The sequence below is a fragment of the Pristiophorus japonicus genome, chromosome 8, assembly GCF_044704955.1.
Source record: "Pristiophorus japonicus isolate sPriJap1 chromosome 8, sPriJap1.hap1, whole genome shotgun sequence".
In the NCBI taxonomy this organism is placed as follows: domain Eukaryota; kingdom Metazoa; phylum Chordata; class Chondrichthyes; family Pristiophoridae; genus Pristiophorus; species Pristiophorus japonicus.
This window is the reverse complement of record NC_091984.1, coordinates 37,089,008-37,114,867: the sequence shown is the minus strand read 5'-3', so window position 1 is coordinate 37,114,867 and position 25,860 is coordinate 37,089,008. Positions and strand designations below refer to the sequence as shown.

Sequence of the window (25,860 nt, the reverse complement as noted above, 5' to 3'; positions counted from 1 at the left end):
ACCAGACTGATTCCCGGGATGGCAGGACTGACATATGAGGAGAGACTGGATCGACTGCGCCTGTATTCACTGGAGTTTAGAAGAATGAGAGGGGATCTCATAGAAACATATAAAATTCTGACGGGACGGGACAGGTTAGATGCAGGAAGAATGTTCCCGATGTTGGGACCAAGATGAGGAGAAACTTAGGCCATTTAGGACCAAGATGAGGAGAAACTTCTTCACTCAAAGAGTTGTTAACCTGTGGAATTCACTACCGCAGAGAATTGTTGATGCCAGTTCATTGGATATATTCAAGAGGAAGTTAGATATGGTCCTTATGGCTAAAGGGATCAAGGGAAATGGAGAGAAAACAGGAAAGGGGTACTGAGGTGAATGATCAGCCATGATCTTATTGAATGGTGGTGCAGGCTTGAAGGGCCGAATGGCCTACTCCTGCACCTATTTTCTATGTTTCTAAATCTAATAAGGAATTCAGGAGAAACGTCTTTACCCAGAGTGGTTAGAATGTGGAACACGGAGTAGTTGAGGGATTTAAGGAGAAGCTAAATAAGTACACGAGGGAGAAAGGGATAGAAGGTTATGTTGATAGAGGTGAGATGAAGTCAGGTGGGAGGAAGCTTGTTTGGAGCATAAACACCAGTATAGAGCTGTTGGGCTGAATGGCCTCTTTCTGTGCTGTACAATTCTATGTAGTTACCTTCGAGACTGAGTGGGGTGTGATCCTCAGTCTCGTTCTGTATTTTTGTTTTGTGATGAGACATTGTATTTGTAAAACTAGATTGTTCTGTACATATTTAATGCCTCATATTGAGGTAACGTATAGAAGGTTTCTGTGCAGACTGTGTCTTGCTGTTTCTATAGTAACTGAAGTGTGTTCGGATGCAGGACTTGTTTCACTGGCAGATAATGGATGGAAATCTCACTCAGAATATCACCAACTACTTCCCTCTGATAGGCAAGTACTTTCTTTCAGTGTACATGTTTATGTTTTATAGGGAGTGTACCCACTGGTTTCCCATGTCATGGAAAGGAGCTGTTTGAAATGTCATTGTATCATTATCATCATCATCATCATAAGCGGTCCCTCGAACGAGGATGACTTGCTTCCACGAGTTCACAGGTGTTTTGATGAAGGACCCGATGTTCCAGTCCTGAACTCCAATTGAATGGGTGGAAGATGCCTGTGCGTGATTTTTTTTTAACGTGTGGTGACCATTGCACATCAGCCACCACACGGGCTTGACAGAACTAGGTCTTGGTCCAATGGCAAGGATTAACTAAGATGACTGGAGACCTGCTCTTCTGCACAGACCCAGTGCGCACACATATCGCAGTGTGGGCTGACCCAAGCTGTCCCTGGGCCCTCGGCTCTTCTGGGCCCCGTATCCTCATTTATCGCACCTCTGCCACGATCTCTCGCCGCTCCTCCGACATAAACATTCTCCGCATCTTGCCACAAACACTTGCCGCTCATCCGCCCTGGCCTTCCCACTCCTCTGTACTTGGGCCCTGCCGGTGCTCCTGCCCATACTCCAAAACGGCGACCAGGATTTTGATGACGTCGCCCATCTCAAAATTGTCGCATACTTGGAGCAGCTCGCGCTGGAGGTTGAAGTGGTCCGCCGCTCCAACTCTTTAATAGCCCGACCTGTGGAGCTGTTCTCTCGCAGGTCGAGGGGCCACAATGTCCCAGGGCCCGCCGTTCCAGCTCTTTTATAGCCCGACCTGTGGAGCTGTTCTCTCGCAGGTTGGGGGGGGCCACTTATTTACATGAATAAGTGCTGTATGAATGGACAGGATGCAATGGATGAATGGACTAAAACTCAACTGAAGCATAAAAAGGAAACATCGGATAAAACTAAGAAAGAACATGCATTGATCAAGTGCTTTCACGTGACTAGGATTTTCTGAAGTGCTTCACAGCCAATTAACTATTCTTGATGTGTGGTCATAATGTACGCAAACACAGAAGCCAATTTGTGCACAGCAAGGTCCCAGAAACAGCAATGGAAAAGTATAGTGACAGGGTCAACATGCATGTTGTGGAGCGTGGATAACAATGTTACAAAAGCAAAACACTGCGGATTCTGGAAATCTGAAATAAAAACAGAAAATGCTGGAAATGCTCAGCAGGTCAGGCAACATCTGTGGAGAGAGAAACAGAGTTAACGTTTCAGGTCGATGACCTTTCGTCAGAACTGGATAACAATGTCCCTGTGTACTGCATTAGATTTGTGTTGCTTGGAGAGTGGGTACTACGTGTCTTCTGTGTTGTAGTGCTGTAGAGACGGCATTCAAAGAACTTAAATCTTTTCACCATTCATAGTCAATGGATGGAAAATCTAGCTGAATGAAAAAGAAAATAAGAATTGCATTTATATAGTGCACAATCACATTTTAGAAGCAGCTCAAAGCGTTTCACATATGCCACAAAATGCAATCAGTTGTTGGACAAACGCAGCAGATATTTTGTCGACAACAAATTCTACCAATGAGATAAATTTTGTTTGTGGTGTTTGAGGGAGGACTGTTAGGCAGAACATCGGAAAAACTCCCTGCTCTTCTTCAAAATTCTTTAAATTCCACCTGAATGGTTAGGTGGTCTCGGTTTAACATCTCATCCAAAGGATGGCACCTCAGAGTGTAGCGCTCCCTCAGTACCGCACTGGAATGTCAGTCTACATTATGTGCTGGACTCCTGCAATGACCTGGAGGTGAGAGTGCTACTGACTGACAATGGGCAGGCGTGAAAGTGCCCAAAAGGGGAAAAGTATTCACTGTGTCATCTGTGTATTCTAGCCTTCAGGAGCCAGGGATAAATGTTCTTTGTCATTTGAAGAGGTTGCTGCCTGTGCAAAAGAATGTTAAATAATAGGAAGCCAATTGGAGTGGCTCCACTACGCAATTTCTGAAATTAGAATTAAAATTAAACTTTAAAGGATTACAATTTCCTTGAGGATAAAAACATGCCAAGAATTTTTAAAGCGGCAATCTTCATTATTCACTAGACTTAAGTTTCATAATCAAGGTACAGAATGTAAGTGGAGTCCTCAGGCATATACAACAAGGCTGTGCATGGAATGTAGAAGTAGAACTGCTGTGTGTTCATTTGTCCAGTACAGAGAATGACCTATCCCTGCTTTGAAGTTCAGCCGATTGTTGTATTGGGTAGTTTAATTCCCCAAGGATTCGATCACACCAAGGAGCACCCGGAGTGGAATTGTGAAGCTCAATGGTGCTGATTGACAGAAAGGGCATTGCATTGCTATAATGTTTGAGAATGGTACATCATTAAAATCCGTTAATTTACAAAGGATGCTTAAGTTTTGCCGAGGCTGATGAGATATTACATTGAATGAACCAGCCACCATCAATATCGAGCTAGGGATCGCAAGGATGTGCGCATCACCCGCGCCATGACAGGAGCTGACGACTGCTGGACAGACCACTGCCTAATCCGATCCATCATTGACATCAACATAGCCCCAAAGCGGAGGGGACAGCAGAAGCAGTGTCGCAAAAAAGTCAATGCCGGGGCACTTAAAGACCCAGCTAAGAGAGCCCTTTACAGTCAGCACCTCACAGCTAACCTGGCGTGCCTTGATGACCCCGAGCAGCAGAATGCCCACAGCGCTTGGTCTGCCCCTCCAGGCCTCCATAACCAATGCCTGCAAAGAGACACTCGGTCACTCAACCAGGAAACACCAGGACTGGTTTGATGAGAATGATCAGGAAATTCAAGAGCTAATAGATTGCAAGCGCAGGGCATTTCTGAGGCTTAAACAACAACCCAATTCGGGAGCAGCAAAGCAGCATTACAAACGGCTCAAGGCTAAGGTTGAACAAAGAACAGGTGATGGATGGAGAAAGCACAGGAGATACAGCAGCTGGTCGACAGCCATAATGTGCGAGGATTCTTCATCGCAGTCAAGGCCACCTACTGTCCAAAGGCCCCACCCCATTCCTGGCCAAGAAACACTCATCAAGGACATCGAGGCAGTCAGGGCCCGCTGGAAGGAGCACTTGGAAGATCTCCTCAATCGAGACTCTGCCTTTGACTCGAGTGTTCTCTACTCCATACAGCAGCATGCTACCCGCCACCACCTCAGTGAGACCTCATCACTGCACGAGGTAGAAAAAGCCATTTGACAGCTAAAAAACAAGACGACTACGGGAGCGGATGGAATCCCTGCTGAGGCACTGAAGTATAGCGGAGAGGCATTGCTGGCACAAATACATGACCTCATCTCTCTCATCTGAAGGGAGGAGAGCATGCCGGGAGATCTTAGAGATGCAGTGATCATAACCATCTTTCAAAAAGGGGACAACTCCGACTGCGGCAACTACAGGGGAATCTCCTTGCTATCAGCCACTGGGAAAGAGTCCTCCTCAACCGTCTTCTCGCCGTGGCCGAGGAGCTCCTCCCGGAGTCACAGTGCGGATTTCATCCCCACTGGGGCACAACGGACATGATTTTTGCAGAGCGACAGCTGCAAGAAAAATGCAGGGAGCAGCGCCAGCCCTTATACATGGCCTTCTTCAACCTTACAAAGACCTTTGACACTGTCAACCATGAGGGTCTATGGAGCATCCTCCTCCGTTTCGGATGCCCTCAAAAGTACGTCACCATCCTCTGTCCTGCTCCACGATGACATGCAGGCCGTGATCCTTATCAACTGATCTATCACAGACCCAATCCACATCCTGACCGGGATCAAGCAAGGCTGCGTCATTGCCCTCATCTCAATCTTCTTCGCTGCCATGCTCCACCTCACAGTTGATAAGTTCCCCGCTGGAATGGAACAAAACTACAGAACCAGTGGGAAGCTGTTCAGCCTTCTCCATCTCCAGGCCAGGTCCAAGACCATCCCAACCTCTGTTTTCGAGTTACAATACGCGGACGATGCCTGCGTCTGTACACACACAGAGACTGAACTCCAGGGCATAGTCGACGTATTTACTGAGGCGTACCGAAAGCATAGGCCTTTCACTAAACATCAGTAAGACAAAGGTCCTCCACCAGCCTGTCCTCACCGCACAGCACTGCCCCCCAGACAGCAAGATCCAAGGACAACGTGGACCACTTCCCTTATCTCGGGAGCCTTAAATCAACAAATGCAGGCATTGATGATGAGATCCAACACCGCCTCCAGTGCAGCCTTTGGCCGCCTGAGGAAAAGAGTGTTTGAAGAACAGGCCCTCAAAACTGTCACCAAATTCATGGTCTACAGGGCCATAGTAATCTCCGCCCTCCTGTATGGCTCAGAGACATGGACCATTTACAATAGACACTTCAAGTCGCTGGAGAAATACCACCAACGATGTCTCTGCAAGATCCTACAAATCCCCTCGGGCATCAACATTAGCGACCTCGTCCAGGCCAACATCCCCAGCATTGAAGCACTGAGCTCAATTGATCAACTCCGCTGGGCAGGCCACATAGTTCGCATGCCAGACACAAGACTCCCAAAGCAAGCGCTCTACTCTGAACTCGTCCACGGCAAACAAGCCAAAGGTGGGCAGCGGAAACATTACAACACCTCAAAGCCTCCCTGATAAAGTGCAACATCCCCACTGACACCTGGGAGTCCCTGGCCAAAGACTGCCCTAATATGTCCTTACTTTACAGTATAAATGCACACGAGGCCCATACTTGAGAGCAGGCCACTCTGTGACCAGTAACCTTTTATTCCAGCACTGAAGTGATGAAGGTGGGTGGAGCTTACCCTTTTATACCTGAAAGTCCAGGTTCACCACCTAGTGCTCAATGTTCTCACGGTGTACAACTTAGGTCAGTTTATACATGGGTTACAATGACAGTTGAATACATGACATCACCTCCCCCCAAAGTCTTATTGGGATCACAGATTAAGTCCCTCTGGTGGTTTACGCTCCCTTGTAGAGCGCCCGAGTTGGGGCTCCGGTTGTTGGACGCTGGCCTGAGTGTCTGCAGTTTGCGGTGCCTCAGGCCTGTCCGGACTGCCCACAGTGACTGGGCTCTCCTCCACTTGGTTCTGGTGTTCAGTCACCTGTGGAGAAGTGAACTCTACATCGTGTTCTTCCTCTGCTTCTTTTGTGGGGTTGCTGAACCTCCTTTTTGTTTGATCCATGTGTTTGCGGCAGATTTGTCCATTGGTAAGTTTAACTACCAGAATCCTATTCCCCTCTTTGGCAATCATAGTGCCTGCGAGCCATTTGGGCCCTGCAGTGTAGTTGAGGACAAAGACAGGGTCATTGACATCAATACATCGCGCCCTCGCATTCCCGTCATGGTAGTCACATTGGCCCCAAGTTTCCACATGATTTGCTCCTGATTTTTAGGAGCAACTGGTATAGAACGGAGTATCTTAGAAATCGGAATTCTCCACATTTAGTTTGCTCCAGTTCTAGTCAGGTAGAACAGTTTCACTTTGGAACAGAATTTTTTTTTCAAAAGGGTGCGTGTCCGGCCACTTTCACCTGATTTCAAAGTTTCGTGAGTGAAAACTTACTCCAAACTAACTTAGAATGGAGTAAGTGAAGATTTTTGTACGCTCGAAAAAACCTTGTCTACACTTTAGAAAATCAGGCGTAGGTTACAAATTAGGCGTAGGGAATGGGGGGGGGAAAGAGAAGTCATTAAATTCTACAATCAATCCTTAGTTATACTTATACAAATATTACACAAATAAATCCAACCTGAATAAAAATTTATAAGCAAAGAAAAGATTAAATAAACCATGTTCCTACCTGTGTGAAAATGCTTCAGGCAGGCCTTTCATGTTGGAGACAGGCAGCGGTGTGGCGTCAGTGTCTCAACGGCAGCGGCAGCGGCAGCAAGCTTCGAGCTGAACTGCAGTGCTTGAGGCAGGCCTTCATTCTCTTCCTGGCTGGCCGCGAAGAAGCAGCACCGGACGGACCCGAGGCCATTCGGCCATGAGATATCAGCGGCGTCAGTGGCTGGCCGGCAGCCGAAGAATCAACGCAGGACACACGCAGCTCATTAAGGTGCTTGAGGCCATTCGGCCACGCTTTAGGGGCGGCGTCAGTGGCTGGCCGGCAGCCAAAGAATCAGCAGCGGACGGACGTGAGGCCATTCGGCCATAGGATATCAGCGGCGTCAGTGGCTGGCCGGCAGCCGAAGATACAGCAGCAGCCTTCGAGCTGTGAGGGGGACTGAGGCCATTTGGACAGGGAGAGGCAGCCACAGCGACAGTTTTATATTTAAATTTGCAGAATGGGTGCTGCGTTGTCAACACCACGTATTATTGCAAAGTTGAATTGGCACTCTTATTTCTCCAAACACACAGTCCTTAATTTGCATGCACCAATGCAGCACCGATTCTGCAAGTTTAGCAGCGAAAAGCTGAACTCACTGATTTCAGCAGGTGATTTATTCAGCAGTGCTGCTAAAAGCACTCCCTCACACACAGAAATATCAAAAAAAATTAAAAATTAAAGCCTTTGCAGGGGTCCAAGAAACAAATCTTCACTTTTTCTGCAGTATTTTAAAAAATGGCCGAGTGCCAATGTTGGTGAGAGACTGCGCGTGCGTGCGCGCACGCTCCAACGCGCACGCGCAGGGTTGCCGGCACCACGAAGGCTAATTTAAATTGTACCCGCCCCCTGCTGCTTAGAAAATCGGCGCAAGTGTTAGGCTCCGCCCCCTGCTGCGAAGAGCGCGCCGCGCCAAGCAGACATCGAGCTCCAAGGAGCTCGAGAATATCGGATTTTTTTTTAGGCGCAGTTTTCGGCGCGAAAAACAGGCGCCCAGCTCGGAGGTGCGCCGTTTTCGCCACGGCACGAAACTTGGGGCCAAAGTGACTGGTGCCTGCACTCAACAATTTCTTTCATGGTGGGGTGTATAAGGGATAACCTTGTTTTGAGCGTCCTTTTCATTAGCAGCTCTGCGGGTGGGACCCGTGAGCGAGTGTGGTCGGGATCTATAGGCCAACAGGAGGCGTGATAAGCGGCTTTGTAGGGAACCCTATTGGATTCTGAGCATCCCCTGTTTGATTATCTGCACTGCTCATTCCGCCTGGCCGTTTGAGGCCGGCTTGAATGGTGCCGTTCTGACATGGTTGATACCATTTCCTGCCATGAAGTCCTGGAATTCAATGCTTGTAAAGCACGGGCCATTGTCGCTGACCAAGACCTCCGGTAGACCACGGATGGCGATCATTGCCCGTAGACTTTCTACCGTGGCATAGAATATGCTTGAATTGAGAATGTCACACTCGATCCATTTGGAGTAGGCGTCTACTATAACCAAAAACATTTTTCCCATGAAAGGACCTGCATAGTTCACATGGATGCGTGACCATGGCTTGGCGGGCCAGGACCAGGGGCTAAGGGTGCTTCCCTGGGCGCATTGCCCAGCTGGGCACACGTGTTGCACCTGCGAATACAAAGTTCCAGGTCTGCATCAATCCCTGCCCACCAAACGTGTGACCTGGCAATTGCCTTCATCATGACAATGCCCAGCTGTGCTCATTGTGGAGTCTCTGATGAACATCTCTCTGCCCATCTGGGGCATGACTACTTGGTTTCCTCACAGTAGGCAATCGGCCTGAATCGAGAGTTCATCCTTGCGCCTGTGAAATGGTTTGAATTCCTCAGGGCATGCCCCGTACGTGGCTGTCCAGTCCCCATTCAGGACACATTTCTTGACTAAAGACAGTAGCGGGTCTCTATTTGTTCAGACCTTAATCTGACGGGCTGTCACAGGTGAGCCTTCGCTTTCGAAAGCATCAACAGCCATGACCATCTCAGCAGCATGCTCGGTTGTCCCCTCGGTGGTGGCTAGTGGGAGCCTGCTAAGTGCATCGGCGCAGTTTTCAGTGCCCGGTCTGTGCCAAATGGTATAGTCATAGGCGGCTAACGTGAGTGCCCACCTCTGTATGCGGGCCGACGCATTTGCATTTATGGCCTTGTTGTCAGCCAAAAAGGACGTTAGGGGTTTGTGATCTGTCTCCAGCTCAAATTTCCTGTCAAACAGTTACTGGTGCACTTTTTTTTACAGCATATACACATGCAAGCGCTTCCTTTTCTACCATCTCGTAGCCCCATTCTGCCTGGGACAGACGTCTGGCGGCATAAGCTACCAGCTGTAACTGACCTTTGGCATTAACAGTCTGCAACACACACCCGACCCCATAGAACGACGCGTTGCACGTTAAAGCAAGTTTCTTACATGGGTCATATAGCGTTAACAGATTGTTGGAGCATAACAAATTTCATGCTCTATCAAAAGCCCTTTCCTGGCTGTCCCCCCAGACCCATTCACGACCTTTGGGTAGGAGCACATGTAGCGGCTCGAACAGCGTGCTCAATTTGGGAAGAAAGTTACCAAAATAGTTCAGGAGCCCCAGAAATGAACGCAGCTCCGTCGTGTTACGGGGTCTGGGTGCTCTCTGGATCGCTTCTGTCTTGGATGCAGTAGGGCTGATCCCGTCTGCTGCTACCCTCATCCCCAGGAATTCTACCTCTGGAGCTAGGAAGACGAATTTCGCCTTTTTCAGTCGCAGACCTACCAGTCTGCGTAGCACCTCCTCCAGGTTGCGGAAGTGTTCTTCTGTATCACAACCCGTGATGAGGATGTCGTCTTGAAAAACTACCGTCATTGGAATCAACTTGAGGAGGCTTTCCATATTTCGTTGAAAGCTCTCAGTGGCCGAGCGAATCCCAAACGGACATCTGTTGTACTCAAACAACCCCTTGTGTGTCGTGATGGTGGTCAGCTTCTTCGACTCACTCGCCAGCTCCTGGGTCATGTAAGCTGAGGTCAGGTCCAATTTTGAAAAAAGTTTGCCACCAGATAGCGTCGCAAAGAGGTCCTCCGCTCTCGGTAGCGGGTACTGGTCTTGGAGTGACACCCGATTGATGGTGGCCTTGTAATCACCACAAATCCTGACCGAAACGATTCACCTTGAGCAATCGGGCGCGCCCAATCACTGAATTCGACAAGCGAGATGATGCCTTCCCTCAGCAGGCGGTCTAATTCGTCTTCGATCTCTTCCCGCATCACGTACGGCACCGCTCTGGCCTTGTGGTGTACTGGCCTGGCGTCCGGGTTTATGTGAATCACTACCTTGGTCCCCATGAAAGTGCCAATGCCAGGCTGAAATAGTGAGTCAAATTTGTCCAGGACCTGCGAGCATGATATTCGCTCCACAGAAGAAATTGCATTGACATCGCCCCATTTCCAGTACATGACAGCAAGCCAACTCCTCCCCAGCAGTGCGGGACAGCCCCCCGGGACAATCCAGAGTAGCAACCTGTTCTCCGAATCTTTGTGGGTCACAACTACCGTGGCGCTGCCTAGCACCGGAATGATCTCCTTTGTATATGTCTGTAGCTGTGCGTCAATTGGCAATAATTTTGGCCTCCTAGCCTTGGACGCCGACAACTTGTCGAACTGTTTGATACTCATCAGGGACTGGCTGGCCCCTGTGTCTAGCTCCATTGATACTGGGATGCCATTGAGGAACACTTTCATCATTATCGGTGGCGTCCTGGTGTATGAACTGTATATGTGCTCCACATGAGCTCGCTGAACTTCAGCTTCCAGCGATTTCCCCCAGTGTCCATTTGGCTTCGTAGGGCTTACATCGTCCCCGTCCTCCTCGTACATCAACCTGGCTGCAGGCTTCCTGCACATACGCGCCAAGTGACCGCTGACATTGCAGTTTCTGCAGGTATATTGCTAAAACCTGCAAGCTCTGGCTGTGTGTTTGCCTCCACACCTCCAACATGAGCCGTTGTTGGAAACAAAAGGTCCATTACCAGTCGATCGTCTCTGTCTCTGTAACTGTCCTTAAGCGCACCATTAACAGGTGTTGATAGCCCCATTACTGGCCCCATCGTCCCTTGCGATGGCATGAATCGCCATTCAGCTAGCCGTTGTCTTTGTTGAATTCCCCCTTTGGGTTCGACTACATGCTCGGGCATGTCCGATTGCCCCAGTCTGCCTGGAGAACTGTGTGCCGCGTTAACAATGTTGACTCCCTGTCCATTTGCTGCATTTAAACCAAGATTTTTGTCAAACATCATTCTGGTCTCTTCCTGCCCCGAGATAAATGTCTGGGCCATCAAAGCCGTCGTTTCCAGGGTCAAGTCTTTGGTCTCAATCAGTTTCCTGAAAACCCGATGCCCTCAATAAAAACAGTCTCGCAGCATCTCCGCTCTGCATGCATCTGGGAACTTACATAGGCCCGCCAGAGTCCGGAGGTCTGCCACGAAGTCTGGAACGCTTTGCCCTTCTTGCCGCCGGTGCGTGTAAAACTGGTGTCTCGCCATGTGCATGCTGCTCGCCGGTTTAAAGTATTCCCCAATCAACTTACTGAGCTCTTCAAAAGTCTTGTCCACCGGCTTCTCTGGCGCGAGAAGGTCCTTCATCAGGGAGTATGTCCTGGATCCACAAACCGTCAGGAGATGAGCCCTGCATTTGTCGGCCGAATCCTGTCCCAGCCATTCCTTAGTGACAAATCTTTGCTGTAGTCTCTCAATAAAATCATCCCAATCATCACCAACACAGTACCTCTCGTCTGTGCTGCTAATGGCCATGCTCACGTGGTTTAAATCCCAGTTCCTCGTCGCCAATAATATGTCCTTACTATACAGTATAAATGCACACGAGGCCCATACTTGAGAGAAGGTCACTCTGTGACCAGTAATCTTTATTCCAGCACTGAAGTGATGAAGGTGGGTGGAGCTTCCCCTTTTATACCTGAAAGTCTAGGTTAGGAGTGTCTCCCACAAGTTCATCACCTAGTGGTCAATGTTCTCACTGTGTACAACTTAGGTCAGTTTATATATGGGTTACAATGACAGTTAAATACATGACATGCCCTAAGTGGAGGAAGTGCATCCGGGAGGGCGCTGATCTCCTCGAGTCTCGTCACCGAGAGCATGCTGAAATCAAGCGCAGGCAGCGGAAGGAGCGTGTGGCAAACCAGACTCCCCACCCACCCTTTCCTTCAACCACTGTCTGGATCACCTGTGACAGAGACTGTGGTTTTCATATTGGACTGTACAGTCACCTGAGAACTCACTGTAGAGTGGAAGCAAGTCTTCCTCGATTCCAAGGGACTGCCTTTGATGATGACTGTCATTCCCAGAAACATAATTGTGTTTTCTCATTAAAAATAAAATTCAGTTCAACAAGCACGATGACATAGATGGCTATCAGTGAATTCCATGCAGAGATCTCCTGTCAAAGACAATTGTGCTTTTAATCCCAAGTCTTACTTTACACGCTGTTTGATTAAGATCCCTGAAGGATATACTGCTGCTCTGATGTGTTGCGTCTTCTACCATCAGGTCATGTCCAAATCGCACAAGTTCCCAACCGGAATGAACCAGATAGTCCTGGAGAGATCAGCTACAGCTACATATTCAACCTGCTGGAAAAATTGGGATATCAAGGTTATATAGGCTGCGAGTATACTCCAAAAGGTGGGTTACTTAGAAAATTGTATTGTCTTCACATGTGTCATTTTTGGACATGACAGGCACAGTACGGAGGTTTAAAACTGTATGTTAGCAATCATAGAATCATAGAATTATACAGTACAGAAGGGGGAAATTCAGGACATCGTGCCTGTGCCAGCTCTTTGAAAGAGCTATCCAATTAGTCCCACTCCCCTGCTCGTTCCACATAGCCCAACAATTTTTTCCCTTTTCAAGTATTTATCCAATTCCCAATTGAAAATTATTATTGAAGCTGCTCCCACCACCCTTTTAGACAGTGCATTCCAGATCATAACAACTCGCTGCATAAAACTATGTTTCCACATGTGACCTCATCTTAACTCTCTCCTCTGGTTACCGACCGTTCTACCACTGGAAACTATTTCTCCTTATTTACTCTATCAAGATTTTGAGCAGCTCTTTCAAATCTCTTAATTGTCTCTGCTCGAAGGAGAACAACCCCAGTTTCTCCAGGCAACTGAAGTCTTTCATCACTGGCCCCATTCTAGTAAATCTTCTCGGCACCCTCTCTAAGGCCTTGACATTCTTCTTAAAGTGTGAGGCCTAGAATTGGCCACAATACTCCACTGGAGGTCCAAGCAGTGTTTTATAAAAGTATTGCATAACTTCCTTGCTTTTGTACCCTCTGCCTCTATTTATAAAGACAAGGAACCCGTACGCCTTTTTAACAACCTTCTCAATTGGTCCTGCCACCTTCAAAGACTGGTGTATGTACACCCCCTGTCTCGCTGTTCCAGCACCCACTTTAAAATTAGATCATTTTGTTTATATTGCCTCTCATTAATTCTTCCTACCAAAATGAATCACCACACTTCTCTGTGTTAAATTTCAACTGCCATGTGTCTGCCCATTTTGTCAACATAGAAACATAGAAACATAGAAAATAGGTGCAGGAGCAGGCCATTCGGCCCTTCTAGCCTGCACCGCCATTCAATGAGTTCATGGCTGAACATTCAACTTCAGTACCCCATTCCTGCTTTCTCGCCATACCCCTTGATCCCCCTAGTAGTAAGGACCTCATCTAACTCCTTTTTGAATATATTTAGTGAATTGGCCTCAACAACTTTCTGTGGTAGAGAATTCCACAGGTTCACCACTCTCTGGGTGAAGAAGTTCCTCCGCATCTCGGTCCTAAATGGCTTACCCCTTATCCTTAGACTGTGACCTCTGGTTCTGGACTTCCCCAACATTGGGAACATTCTTCCTGCATCTAACCTGTCTAACCCCGTCAGAATTTTTAATGTTTCTATGAGGTCCCCTCTCATTCTTCTGAACTCCAGTGAATACAAGCCCAGTTGATCCAGTCTTTCTTGATAGGTCAGTCCCGCCATCCCGGGAATCAGTCTGGTGAACCTTCGCTGCACTCCCTCAATAGCAAGAATGTCCTTCCTCAATCTATGTCCTCCTGATGTCTGTTACTATCCTCCTCACTGTAATCTACATTTCCGGGTTTCGTGTCTTCTGCAAACTTTGAAATTATGCTCTGTATACTCAACTCCAGGTAATTAATATATATCAAAAAGAGCAGTGGTCCCAACACCAACCCCTGGGGGGCACCACTGCACACTTCCCTCCAGTCTGAAAAACAATTGTTCACCTCGACACTCCGCTCTCTGTCCCTTAGCCAATTTCATATCCATGTAGCCATTGCCTCTTCAATCTCAATGGCTTTCAATTTTGCTAAGAAGTCTATTATGTGGTACTTTATCAAATGTCTTTTGAAAGTCCATATACACAACATAAACCATACTACCCTCATCAACCCTTTTTGTTACTTCATCAAATAACTTAAATCAAGTTAGTCAAACACAATTTGCTTTTAACAAATCTGTGCTGGCTTTCATTTATGAACCCATATTTTTCCAAGTGCGAATTAATTTTGTCATGGATTAATGGGCTCAATTTTGGCCGAGCCCGTTTTTCGGCGCACTTATCGGAGTTGCGCTGCTTATGTAGGTTCCCAGATACGCCGAAAAAAAATGTTGGAACTTTGGCCGCTGTCTGGCCTCTTCACTGCAGTCGTGCAGTGTGGCCAGTCGTTCTGCGTTGGAAAATGTGCCGTGATGTCCGCGCATGCGCAGTAGCGCTGCGAGTCTGCAACAACAGTCCCAATTGATGTAGATCTCTCGGTCAGTTTGAGAGTGTGGTGATGTTCTTCCTCCCTGTGTTGCTGGGCTCCTTTAGGTAAAATTCTCTGCATTTATTCTGCCTCCTTTGTTGGGCTAAGGGCAGGCAGGAGAACTGATAGAAGTCATCGGCAGGCAGGAGCACGATCAGTTCTCCTGCCCGCCCCTAACCCTGGCCAAGTGGCCTCCCAGTGCACAATCGATCTCTTAGTGCTCCTGCCTGCTGGTGATTTCTAAGAGATGTATTGCACTGGGAGGCCACTCAGTCAGGGCTAGGAGCAGGCAGGAGATCTGATAGTGTTCCTGCCTGCCGGTGATTTCCATCAGATCTCCTGCCCACCCCTAGCCCAGGCCGAGTGGCCTCCCGCACCAGCCCCCTGCCTTCCCGGGCCAAGTTTGAAGATGAAGGCAGGACTTCAATTTTTTATTTCTTATTGAATTGTTAGTACTTTTTGTGCAAACATTGCTAAGGGTAAGGCTTGGATGGTTTAGATGCAGGTCCTCTCTGCTTCCCTTCCCGCCCCTATCCCCATCCGAATGGCCTCAGATATACCTGCCTGCACCGATTTCTTTAACTCTCCGCAAAGGTTTTCTGAAGTGATCACATACGTTGGCCTAAGTAGAAATGGAGTAACTATTAGCTGGCCAAAGTTGCCTAAATGGGCAGAACTGGCGTAGGTGGCTGGTAACGCCCCCTTTTGAGAAAAAAAAACCTAACCTAACAAAAACGTAACTAAGTGAGTTACGCTGGTGCAAATTGATTGGGGAAACTGGGGATTTTTAAGTTACGCCAGAAAAAGCAGGTTACTCAAAAAAAAACGGAGCAACTCCTGGCCAAAATTGAGCCCAATGTCTCGAAAAGTTTCCCCACCACCAACATAGAATGATTGTCCTGTAATTGCTGGGTTTATCCTTCCCCCCTTTTTTGAACAGTGGTGTAACTTTTGCAACCTTCTAGTCCTCTGGCACCACTTCCACATCTAAGGAACATTGGAAGCTTGTGGCCCGAGATTCTGCAATTTCCACCTTTGCTTCCCTCAGCAACCAAGGATGCATCCCATCTGGACCGGGTGACATCTTTTACTTTGAGGGCTACCAACCATTTTTTTAGTACTTCCTCTTTATCTATTTTTATCCTATCCAATTTCTCTACTGCCTCCTCCTTTACTGTGACATTAGCAGCATTCTCTTCTTCAGTGAAGACAGGTGCAAAGTACTTATTCAGTACCTGAGCTATAAGAACATAAGAACATAAGAATTAGGAACAGGAGCAGGCCATCTAGCCCCTCGAGCCTGCTCCGCCATTCAACAAGATCATGGCTGATCTGGCCGTGGACTCAGCTCCACTTACCCGCCCGCTCCCCATAACCCTTAATTCCCTTATTGGTTAAAAATCTATCTATCTGTGACTTGAATACATTCAATGAGCTAGCCTCAACTGCTTCCTTGGGCAGAGAATTCCACAGATTCACAACCCTCTGGGAGAAGAAATTCCTTCTCAACTCAGTTTTAGCTATGCCCTCCGCCTCAATAAGATTTCCTTTTTGGTCCCTAATTGGCCCCTTCTTCTTCTTAGGCGATCCCTCAAATCGAAGATGACTTGCTTCCGTGGTAAAAAGGAATGAGTTTGATGAGTTCACGGGTGTTTCAATGAAGGACCTAATATTCCAGGTCCTGAACTGCATGTTGAAGGGTGGAAGATGCCTGTGCGTGGATTTTTTTAACGTGTGATGGCCGTTGCACACCAGCCACCACACGGGCTTGACAGAGCTAGGTCTTGGTCCAGTGGCAAGGATTAACCAAGACGACTGGAAACCAGCTCTGCTGTACGGACCTAGTGCGCACACATATCGCAGTGTGGGCTGGCCTATGCTGCCCCTGGGTCCATGCTTCTTCTGGGGCCCCAAATCTCATGCCTATCCTGGGCCCCGATCACGTCGCTCTATAATCTCTCGCCGCTCCTGCCACACTCCAATCACTGACCTGGGTTATCCAGTTGCCCTCTTCAATGCCGTCGCCCTCCTGCACCAGCTCGCGCTGATCCCTGGAGTGCTATGCCAGCACGCTGCTCCCAGGGCCGCTCACCTTTTATGGCCCCACCCTTCCTTTTACTATTTATATGTTTGAGTTATGATGTGTGAGTCACACATCACCAAAAGTAATGACTTAACAAATAGAGCCCGTTGCATTCGCATCTAATTATATTTTTTTTAAATGTCCATTAAGTTTTTCAGTCTTATTAGCATCGCTGGGTTTATGAAACTGGAGCATGAACAGAAAAAGAATAATAAAATGCAAGCAACTATGTTGCTTTGTACATTCAAACCCAGTGTAGACAAAGGAGAAAAGGCCCAAACTTTGTTTGCAGGAAAATCTAGAATTTAACCTGTTGGCTGCTACATTCACTGGGCAAGTAAGAAAGAACTGTCAATTTTTTACAACACATCAACAGTTTGCAGCTATTTGAGGAATTTGCAAGGAGCTGGGCAATGCATAGTGGTGTGTCCATATAAGAAAAAAAACTCCTGTAGGCTGGTTCTGAAACAATTTAACTGGAAAGTTTATAAGTTCCATTCGAGAAGTTATGCTAAACCTGTATCGAACCTTGGTTAGACCACACTTCGAGTACTGAGTACAGTTCTGGTTGTCATATTATAAAAAGGATATAGAGGCACTGGAGAGGGTGCAGAGAGGATTTACAAGGATGATACCAGAAATGCAAGAGTATACATACCAGGTACATCGTCCAAAATCTGGAATTTTTGGGACCGAATCCGTGCCAGTTTTTGGGTTTTTCCGGATTTCAGACAAGAAAATCATTCATCTGAAATCCAGAATCCTTGACCAAATCAGTGCCGAGTTTTGAGCGGCGAGGTCCGAAATCTGGCAAAACCCGAAATCCGGCACGGATTCGGTCGAGGATTCCAGATTTCAGACTTGATTTTCTTGTCTGAAATCTGAATCCTCGACCAAATCCGTGCTGGATTTTGGATTTTGCCTCAAAAATGTCTGGTTTTCAGACAATTCCAGTTTTCGGAGTTCCGTATTCGGGCCGTTGCACCTGTAACAGGAAAGGATGAACAGGTGGAGCATAATTTCTCTTGAAAAGAGAAGACAGAGGGGTGACCTAATAGAGGTCTTTAAAATTATGAAAGGTTTTGATAGAGTGGATACAGAGAGAATGTTTCCACTTGTGTGAAAGAGCATAACTAGAGGCCATCAATAAAAGATAGTCACCAAGAAATCCAATAGGGAATTCAGAAGAAACCTCTTTACCCAAAGAGTGGTGAGAATGTGGAACTCGCTACTACAGGGAGTGGTTGAAGCAACTAGTATAGTTGCATTTAAGGCTAGACAAGCATATGAGGGAGAAGGGAATAGAGGGTTATGCTGATAGATTTATAGGAGGAAAGATGGGAGGAGGCTCGAGTGGAGCATAAACACCGGCATGGACTGGTTTGGCCGAATGGCCTGTTTCTGTGCCATATATCCTATGTAATCCATTAAAAAGGCTCCTTTTCTGGCTTGCTTGTTCATGATAAGATCAGAGCAATTCTTTCAACGCATCAGATTAATACACTAAAACAACAAACAAGGAGCTCCAGTGGTAAGAGAGCTCTGTTTCGCAGTAGCAGGCTAGGCAACCATTATTTATTAAAATGTGGATTTAATCTTTTCCTTTTTTTTAATTAAAATAGGCAACACGGTAGGAGGTCTTGGCTGGTTGAGGACCTATGAGACCAACCAGGACAGCAAGTAAAGCGACTGGCCTAGCTGCATGTTGATAATGGAGATGAAGAGTAAACTACAGAACCTTCTGCTTGAGCAGCAAATAACAGTTTAATTTCTGTGAAATCAAATTCTGATATAGTCTGAACATACGGCTGGCAACAGGAGGGTCATTTGAGCAATCATTCATACAGCAATCTTCGAGCTTGAAAACAGGTTAGAATACAAGAAAGTGTGGAACTAAAAAATGCAGTTTGATCCATCAAACTCAGATCATGTACAACCCAGCTCATTCACTTAATCTCCTCAGCAAAAGATTCCTTCGTCCCTAAGGAAAATCAAACAAAATTCGAGAGCATTCATTCATCCTCATCTGCCCCATTCAATGCTGGCCTGCTGTTCTCCACCCCACCCTAACAGCACAGTGTAGTGTAAGTCTATACCTCTGTGAATCATCGTGACACATTCCCCACCAGTGACTTACCAACTCTTTTTAAAAAGGAATTCATCCTCTCAGCCTCAGCTGCTATTGCTGGTAGTCTGTTCCACATTGCCACTACTGAATGAACAAGACATTTCTTCTAATCCCTAGTCTCACTTGAGGCGAGTTAGTTTTTAAAATCCTGTATCTTCTAGTTTTATTGAAATAACCTGCTTCTATCTGCATCATTGACACCTCTCGACATTTTTAAAAGCCGTGGAATCGTGTCTTCCCCCCCTTTACTTTAATAGAAACAAAGGCAGTTCAGCAGATCTCGCTTCATAACTTAAATTCCCTAAATCCCAGAATCATTCCTGTCGATTTATCAATGACTTTTTGTAAGTATGGTACCTGACAGTTCCAAATCTGACTTCATCAACATAGCCACTCACCTGTACAAGTTTAGAATAACTTGTGGCAACTGCCACCAAGCAGTATCCCAGTATTTGATTAGCTTTGTTGAGAACAACTTCATGGCAATTCTAAACTTTCTGAATGTTTCATTTCCTTCCCCGTCTTAATTGCAGGATGAAAAGAAAATCAGTTCCCATGGATAGCTCAGTGGGAGCTCAATCCCAGGTGTCTCTACAGCTAGTTTTTTCAAAATAATATCCCTTCATTATGCATACATTATGCTGATTCATGTTCAACTATGTATTATCTGCATTAAAATCCATCTATACTTCCTGGGCCCATATGCTTAATTGGGCTGGGTCTCTGAATGCTGTTTATCTACCATAGGTTTATTACCTAGCCACTTAGCTTGAAATCATCACCACATTTGACGTAAGTACACTCCTCCAGTTTATTTATGAATCATGTGAACAGTGGGGAGCCAGCACAGATCAGTGTGTCATGCTGTTGCTTACTGTCATCCAGGCAGAGATCTTTCCTTCTCATCACCGCCTTCGCCTTACCATTGCCAAGATACTTTTCAATCCAGTTGGCTTACTTATCACTCGTTCCACGAGCCGAGTTGCAAAATAAACACCATTACGTTCAAGTCCAAGTTTTAGTCATTTGTCTGATGAGAAAATATTTCTGTTTAGTGGAATGACTTTTTCTTAAAGCATTTGTTTTTCCTGCTGTAACATATCTGTTATAAACAGGCTAATTTCCCATCTGAGTTTAGAAGATATTGAAGCTAATGGACTGCTCCTGAAAACTATTATGCAATGCATCGAGGGATTGTTACATTATTTAAAAAAGTAAACACCATATACACTTTAAAAAGTAATCAGTGGGAGGTCTTAATCACCTCTGCTAATATCTAATTCTTTGGCTTGCCATCCATTTTTTGGATGCGAGGGTTGGGATATTTTATATAACTGCGTTGGTCGTCTTGTTGTTGATCATAGTGTATGTCCTTCGTACCCAAGGGTGGCGGCACCAACAATGAAGAAGCGCTAAGTTCATGGTAGATAGATGCGTTGGTGACTGTGTATATTGTTGATACAGTGGGTCATTACACCATTGGTTCAACTCCGCAAGCAGAGTTCAAATCAAGCCTGCACGGACACTGTTTGCCAGTTGTGAAGATTAGAAGTGAAATATGTTTGGGCATTTTCTAGCAGTCATCAGTTTTACTCAAGTAAGTTGGCTGCTGTGAGAAATGGAAATGCTACACTGGTCTAGTCGGAGTTACTCCTCTTCTGTTAGGGTTAAAGCATGTTATTCAGGCAGTATACATGGCAGCTGCAATTAGCTGTTGCTAAGGGAGTGCTGAATGGTGACAGGGCTTCAAAAATGGAAAAGTGTTCTAACAATGATGTTCCATCCTTTGATGAACACAAAATGAATAAATTTAACAAAATTAAACAGTATTTACCTTATCCTGGCAATCTAGACCCTTACTGTCACAAATCCCTTTTCAGCAGGTAAGATGGAGCAGTCTAGGCTAAACACTGCTCTGTGCCAGCCTACAGTTACTGAACAAGTGACAGTTTATCAACAACACACTCAGGAATGCTCCACACTCATATAGCACACCAGGCAAGGGCAATTTAAATATATCAGGTGGGTCCAACCTCAAATTGACTATTTTTATCCTTCCTTTTGATCCGATCATGACATTGCTGCCGGAACTACAGATCTTAAAGTTGTTTTTTTATTTAATTGTAGTGCTGGGAGAGAAATGTGTCTGCAATGTCCATGATTGCACATCTGCATCCTGATGCAGGAATATCATGGCAAGAACCAAGTGCAAGTAACAGGAAAAACACAAAGAGAGACATTCTTATTAATTTCACAACAATTTAGTGGGAAAAAAAATCCGTGAAACCCACAAAGAGCAGGTGTAGGAATTGATAGGTTGCTGTCAGGCACACGGATGCACAGAACTAAATCCACGAGACTGGCAACTGAGCACAGGGGGCATCTAATTCAACGGCAGCTCACAAAACCCAGAACACTCTGGGTTTCCAATGCTGTCAGTTGATACGTCCGGTCCTTTATGTGAAAGAGTGGTTGTAGGAGTATTGTGCATTTACCCTCAGCAGCACTTTCATGTAAAAGTGCCTCTACGAAAGAAGAATATAAAGGAGCACTCCCCCCACCACTACTCGGACCCAGTTTAAGCAGAGCTCATCCGAAGTGTGGTCTGTCTGATATGAACTTGACCCACCTGGCTTCAGGGTCATCTGCATTAGCTCGACATCCCCCAGGCATAGGGCATAGGTCGGTCCCCTTTAGGTGTACCCCTACCCTGTAAGTTCGTCCCCCAAACCGCAAGTCTACCCTCCTCCCTTTGGCAAGTAGCTGTACCCATTACTGGGGAGGAAAAGAGATAAGTTGCCTTTGAGCTTTCTTGACCTGGTTACCTGCCTCTCTCGGATTCCCCTGATCTGAGGGAGAGGCAAGAGGGGCCAGGCACAAGGCCTACTGCCAACTTCCTTTGGTGCCTCTGCTTTGGAGCCTATTGTTCTTACAGCTATGCCAGGTGGAAGCCATGTAATGGCCTTGCTGCCACATTTTCATGGCTTCCGCTGGCTTGTACCTGTGCTAGGAACATCACAGATCAGTATTGGGGCTGAAGTCTCTCATCTCACTTGCCATGTCCTGCAAAACTAAATCTTTATTAAAATGTGTAAGTAGCAGTTGCGTCAGAATGTAGAATCAAATAAAAATCAGTACCTCTATGTTAAGTATCGACTAACTCCACGAGGCTAAGTACAGTGAGCTAGTTCAGGCATGACTTTACTCCAGTTTATTTATTCTCAAAGTGAGGATTCAACATGGCTGCCAACATTATATACACAGCTTGCACGTGTCTGCCAGTGACCATTAGGACTCCGACAGTCGCGCCCTCCGGTGGCAGGTAAAACCCAGTTAACATACATAACATTATTCCTCCCAAAGTCCTTGGTACAGGTTGTATTTACAAGTTGAGACAGTCCGGGGCCTTCCGCTCCCTGGTTGATCTGCATTAGTAGGACCATTGCTGCATTGCGGAGCAGACGGTCTGATAGGACTGTCGGGGATAGTAGGTTCGTCTTCGTGAATGACACAAGGGTCAACTGATGGTTGGATGTTGGATGTGTGTTGGTTGGTCGATGATGATGTCATCTTCAATTTGTTCTGGGTTGTCTGTGAATCACAGTTTGGTTTGGTCGATGTGCCTCTTGCCTGTTTGGCCATTTAACAGTTTGACTACAAACACCCTGTTCTCTCTCCTTGGCCAAAACCGTGCCAGCAACCCACTTTGGATCATGACCATAATTCAGGACAAACACAGGGTCATGAACAGCGATGTCACGTGATACGGCCGCACAATCATGGTACCATTGCTGCCGTTGCCTTCTGGTTTCGGCGTGATCATTGAGATCCAGGTGTACAAGGGAGAGCCTGGTTTTGAGGCCTCTCTTCATTAACAGCTCGGCAGGAGGGACCCCAGTGAGGAGTGGGGTCTCGTCCGGTAACTAAGCAGAATGTGGGATAAGTTAGTCTGTAGGGAGCCGTGAGTCACGCGTTTTAGGCCCTGCTTAATGGTTTGGACAGCCCGCTCCACTTGAAGGTTAGACGAGGGTTTGAAAGGGGCAGATCTGACATGCTTGATGCCATTACGGGTCATAAACTTGTGGAACTCCAAACTGGTGAAACAAGTTCCGTTGTCGCTGACAAAGACGTCGGGCAGGCCATGGGTGGTGAACATGGTCCGGAAGCTTTCAATAGTGGATGTGGATGTGATGGATGACATGATTACGCATTCAATCCATTTGGAGTAAGCGTCCACTACCACTAAAAACATTTTGCCGAGAAAGAGGCCGGCAAAGTCTATGTGGATCCTTGACCACGGTTTGGATGGCCATGACCACAGACTCAGCGGAGCCTCCACACGTTACTCAGTTGCATGCAAGTGTTGCACTGATTTTTTTTTTTCCTTTTAATTTTTCGTAGCCAATCTTTCCAATTCTTTGTCAGATCACAAACGCCAGAGGTCACCTTGCACACATCAAGGATCACTCTGCGCCAATGCTCTTAGCCAAAAGGCCTAGAGCCACTGCACCGTTCCTGGAAGTACTGCAATACCAGGTTCGTGCCATGGAGGTGGATGGGTCAAACCACCCCACCCACATGCAAGTGTTGCACTGATGCACGCGTGACTCCAAGTCCGAGTCAATGCCGGGCCACCAAACGTTAGACCTGGCAATGGCCTTCATCATGCCAATGCCTGGGTGGATATACTGTGTAAATCTTGCACAAAAGTTTCCCTGCCTTTTTTTGGCATAACAACATGATTACCCCAAACAGACATCTTTGCGGCAGCTATAAGGTTTAATTTCATCCTGCATTTCCCTGGGAATGGCAGACCAATTTCTATTTAGGGGACACCTTTTTACGCTTGACAGTACAGGATCCTGGCTGGTCCAGGTCCTAATTTGGCGAACCGTGATGGGTGACCCCTCGCTCTCGAAGGCATCCATGACCAGCAGCAAGTCTGCGGGCTGCGACATTTCCACCCCGGTTGTGAGCAATGGTAGCCGGCTAAGCGCAACAGCACAGTTTTCAGTACCTGGTCTATGGCGGATGACATAATCATAAGCGGATAATGTCAGTGCCCATCTTTGGATGCGGGACGAGGCATTAGTGTTTATACCTTTGCTCTCAGAAAACAATTAAATGAGCGGCTTGTGGTCTGTTTCAAACTCAAACCGATACCCAAACAGGTATTGCTGCATTTTCCTAACCCCATGTACGCATGCTAAAGCCTCTTTCTCTACCATACTATAGGCTCCTTCAGTCTTAGACAGACTTCTGGACGCATATGCAACTAGTTAGAGTTTGCCTGATACATTGGCTTGCTGGAGCACATATATGATTAGACATCACAGGCAAGCACTAACCGCTTACATTGGTCAGAGTGTACCAGTAATTTATTGGAACATAGCAGTTTCCTGGTCTTTTCAAAGGCTGTCTTGAGATTTGCCCCAAACCCAGTTGTTATCCTTTCTAAGCAATATGTGCAAGGGGCTCTAGCAATGTGCTCAAACTAGGTAGAAAGTTACCGAAATAGTTGAGAAGACCCAGGAACGAATGCAGCTCCGTCACACTCTAAGGTCTGGATGCATTCTTGATGGCCTCTGTCTTCGAGTCCGTAGGCCTGATGCTATCTGCTGCAATCTTTCTCCCCAGGAATTCGACTTCTGGTGCCATGAAAAAGCACTTGGAGCATTTTAGCTTGAGTCCCACTCTGTCCAGACGACATAGAACCTCTTCCAGGTTGTGCAGGTGTTCAGGGTTGTGACGACCGGTGATCAGGATGTCATCTTGGAACACCACGGTTCTCGGGACGGACTTCAGCAAACTCTCCATGTTTCTCTGAAATATGGCTGCCACCGAGAAAATTCCGAAAGGGCATCTGTGGTATATAAACAGTCCTTTGTGCGTGTTGATGCACGTCAGTTTTTTTAGATTCAACCAGCTCCTGTGTCATGTAAGCGGAGGTCAGGTCCAATTTGGTGAACGACTTCCCCCAGCTAGCGTTGCAAACAGGTCGTCAGCCTTGGGTAACGGGTACTGATCCTGTATTGAGACTCGGTTGTGATACGTATGCTTATCACTATAATAAATCACACGTGGCCCATGCTGAAACTGATCACCTTGTGACCTTTAGGTTTAATGTAAACTCCAAAAGTGAGCACTGCAGGGGCAGCCTGCATTATATAGGGAGGCAGCACGAGGTGCAGTAATGTGTGCCTCCCGGGCTTTCCCCATCTGTTGGCTATTACATGTAATTACATGGTACAATGCATGGTACGGAGCATGGCTGCAAATACATCACAGGTTGATCATTACCGTGTAGTCGTCGCAGATCCTGACTGTGCCATCACTTTTCAACACTGGGACAATTGGACTGGCCCATTCACTGAACTCGACTGGTGATATGATTTCTTCTCGTTGAAGTCTGTCCAGTTCGATCTCGACCTTCTCCCTCATCATGTACGGAACCGCCGAGCCTTGTGATGGACGGGTCTTGCATCCGGGCCTAGGTGGATCTGCACCTTGATTCCCGTGAAGCTGCCGATGCCTGGTTCGAACAACGAGGGAAACTTGCTCAGCACTTGAGCACACGAAGCGTCATCCACTGATGATAAGGCTTTAATATCTTTCCAGTTTCATTTAATTTTCTCAAGCCAACTCCTGCTGAATAGCATTGGACTATTGCCTGGAATGATCCACAACGATAAATCATGCACAGCTCCATCATACAATACCTTTACTGCCGCACTGCCAATGACTGGTATGAGCTCTTTGGTCCAGGTACGCAGCTTCACATTGATTGGGCTCAGTTTGGGTCTTTTTTGCCTTAGTGTCCCACAGCTTTTCGAAAGCCCTCTGGCTCATTATTGACGGACTCGCACCCGTGTCCAATTCCATGGATACTGGAACCCTATTTAATTTAACTTCCAGCATTATCGGAGGACTTTGGGTAAAAGAATGTACCCCATACACTTCTTCATCCTGTACCTTGGGTTGAGTTGCCTGTGCTGCTTAATCCACGCTGGATCGATCATCCTCAGCCACGTGGTGTGTCGCAGCACGCTTGCTCGG

At 46.7% G+C, this 25,860-nt stretch overlaps 1 protein-coding gene across 3 annotated transcripts in view; it reads left to right on the top strand.

Annotated features, from left to right (window-relative positions):
• The window catches only part of hyi (hydroxypyruvate isomerase), a 66,804-nt gene extending 46,985 nt beyond the window's left edge, over positions 1-19,819 (top strand). For all 3 annotated transcript variants that reach the window (XM_070886684.1, XM_070886685.1, XM_070886686.1), the window contains exons 7-9: positions 889-958; positions 12,304-12,438; positions 18,299-19,819. In XM_070886684.1, coding sequence (XP_070742785.1) covers positions 889-958; positions 12,304-12,438; positions 18,299-18,360 — 267 coding nt within the window. In that variant the 3' untranslated portion in view covers positions 18,361-19,819. The remainder of the gene's footprint in view (positions 1-888; positions 959-12,303; positions 12,439-18,298) is intronic.
• The last annotated feature ends 6,041 nt before the right edge of the window (positions 19,820-25,860 follow it).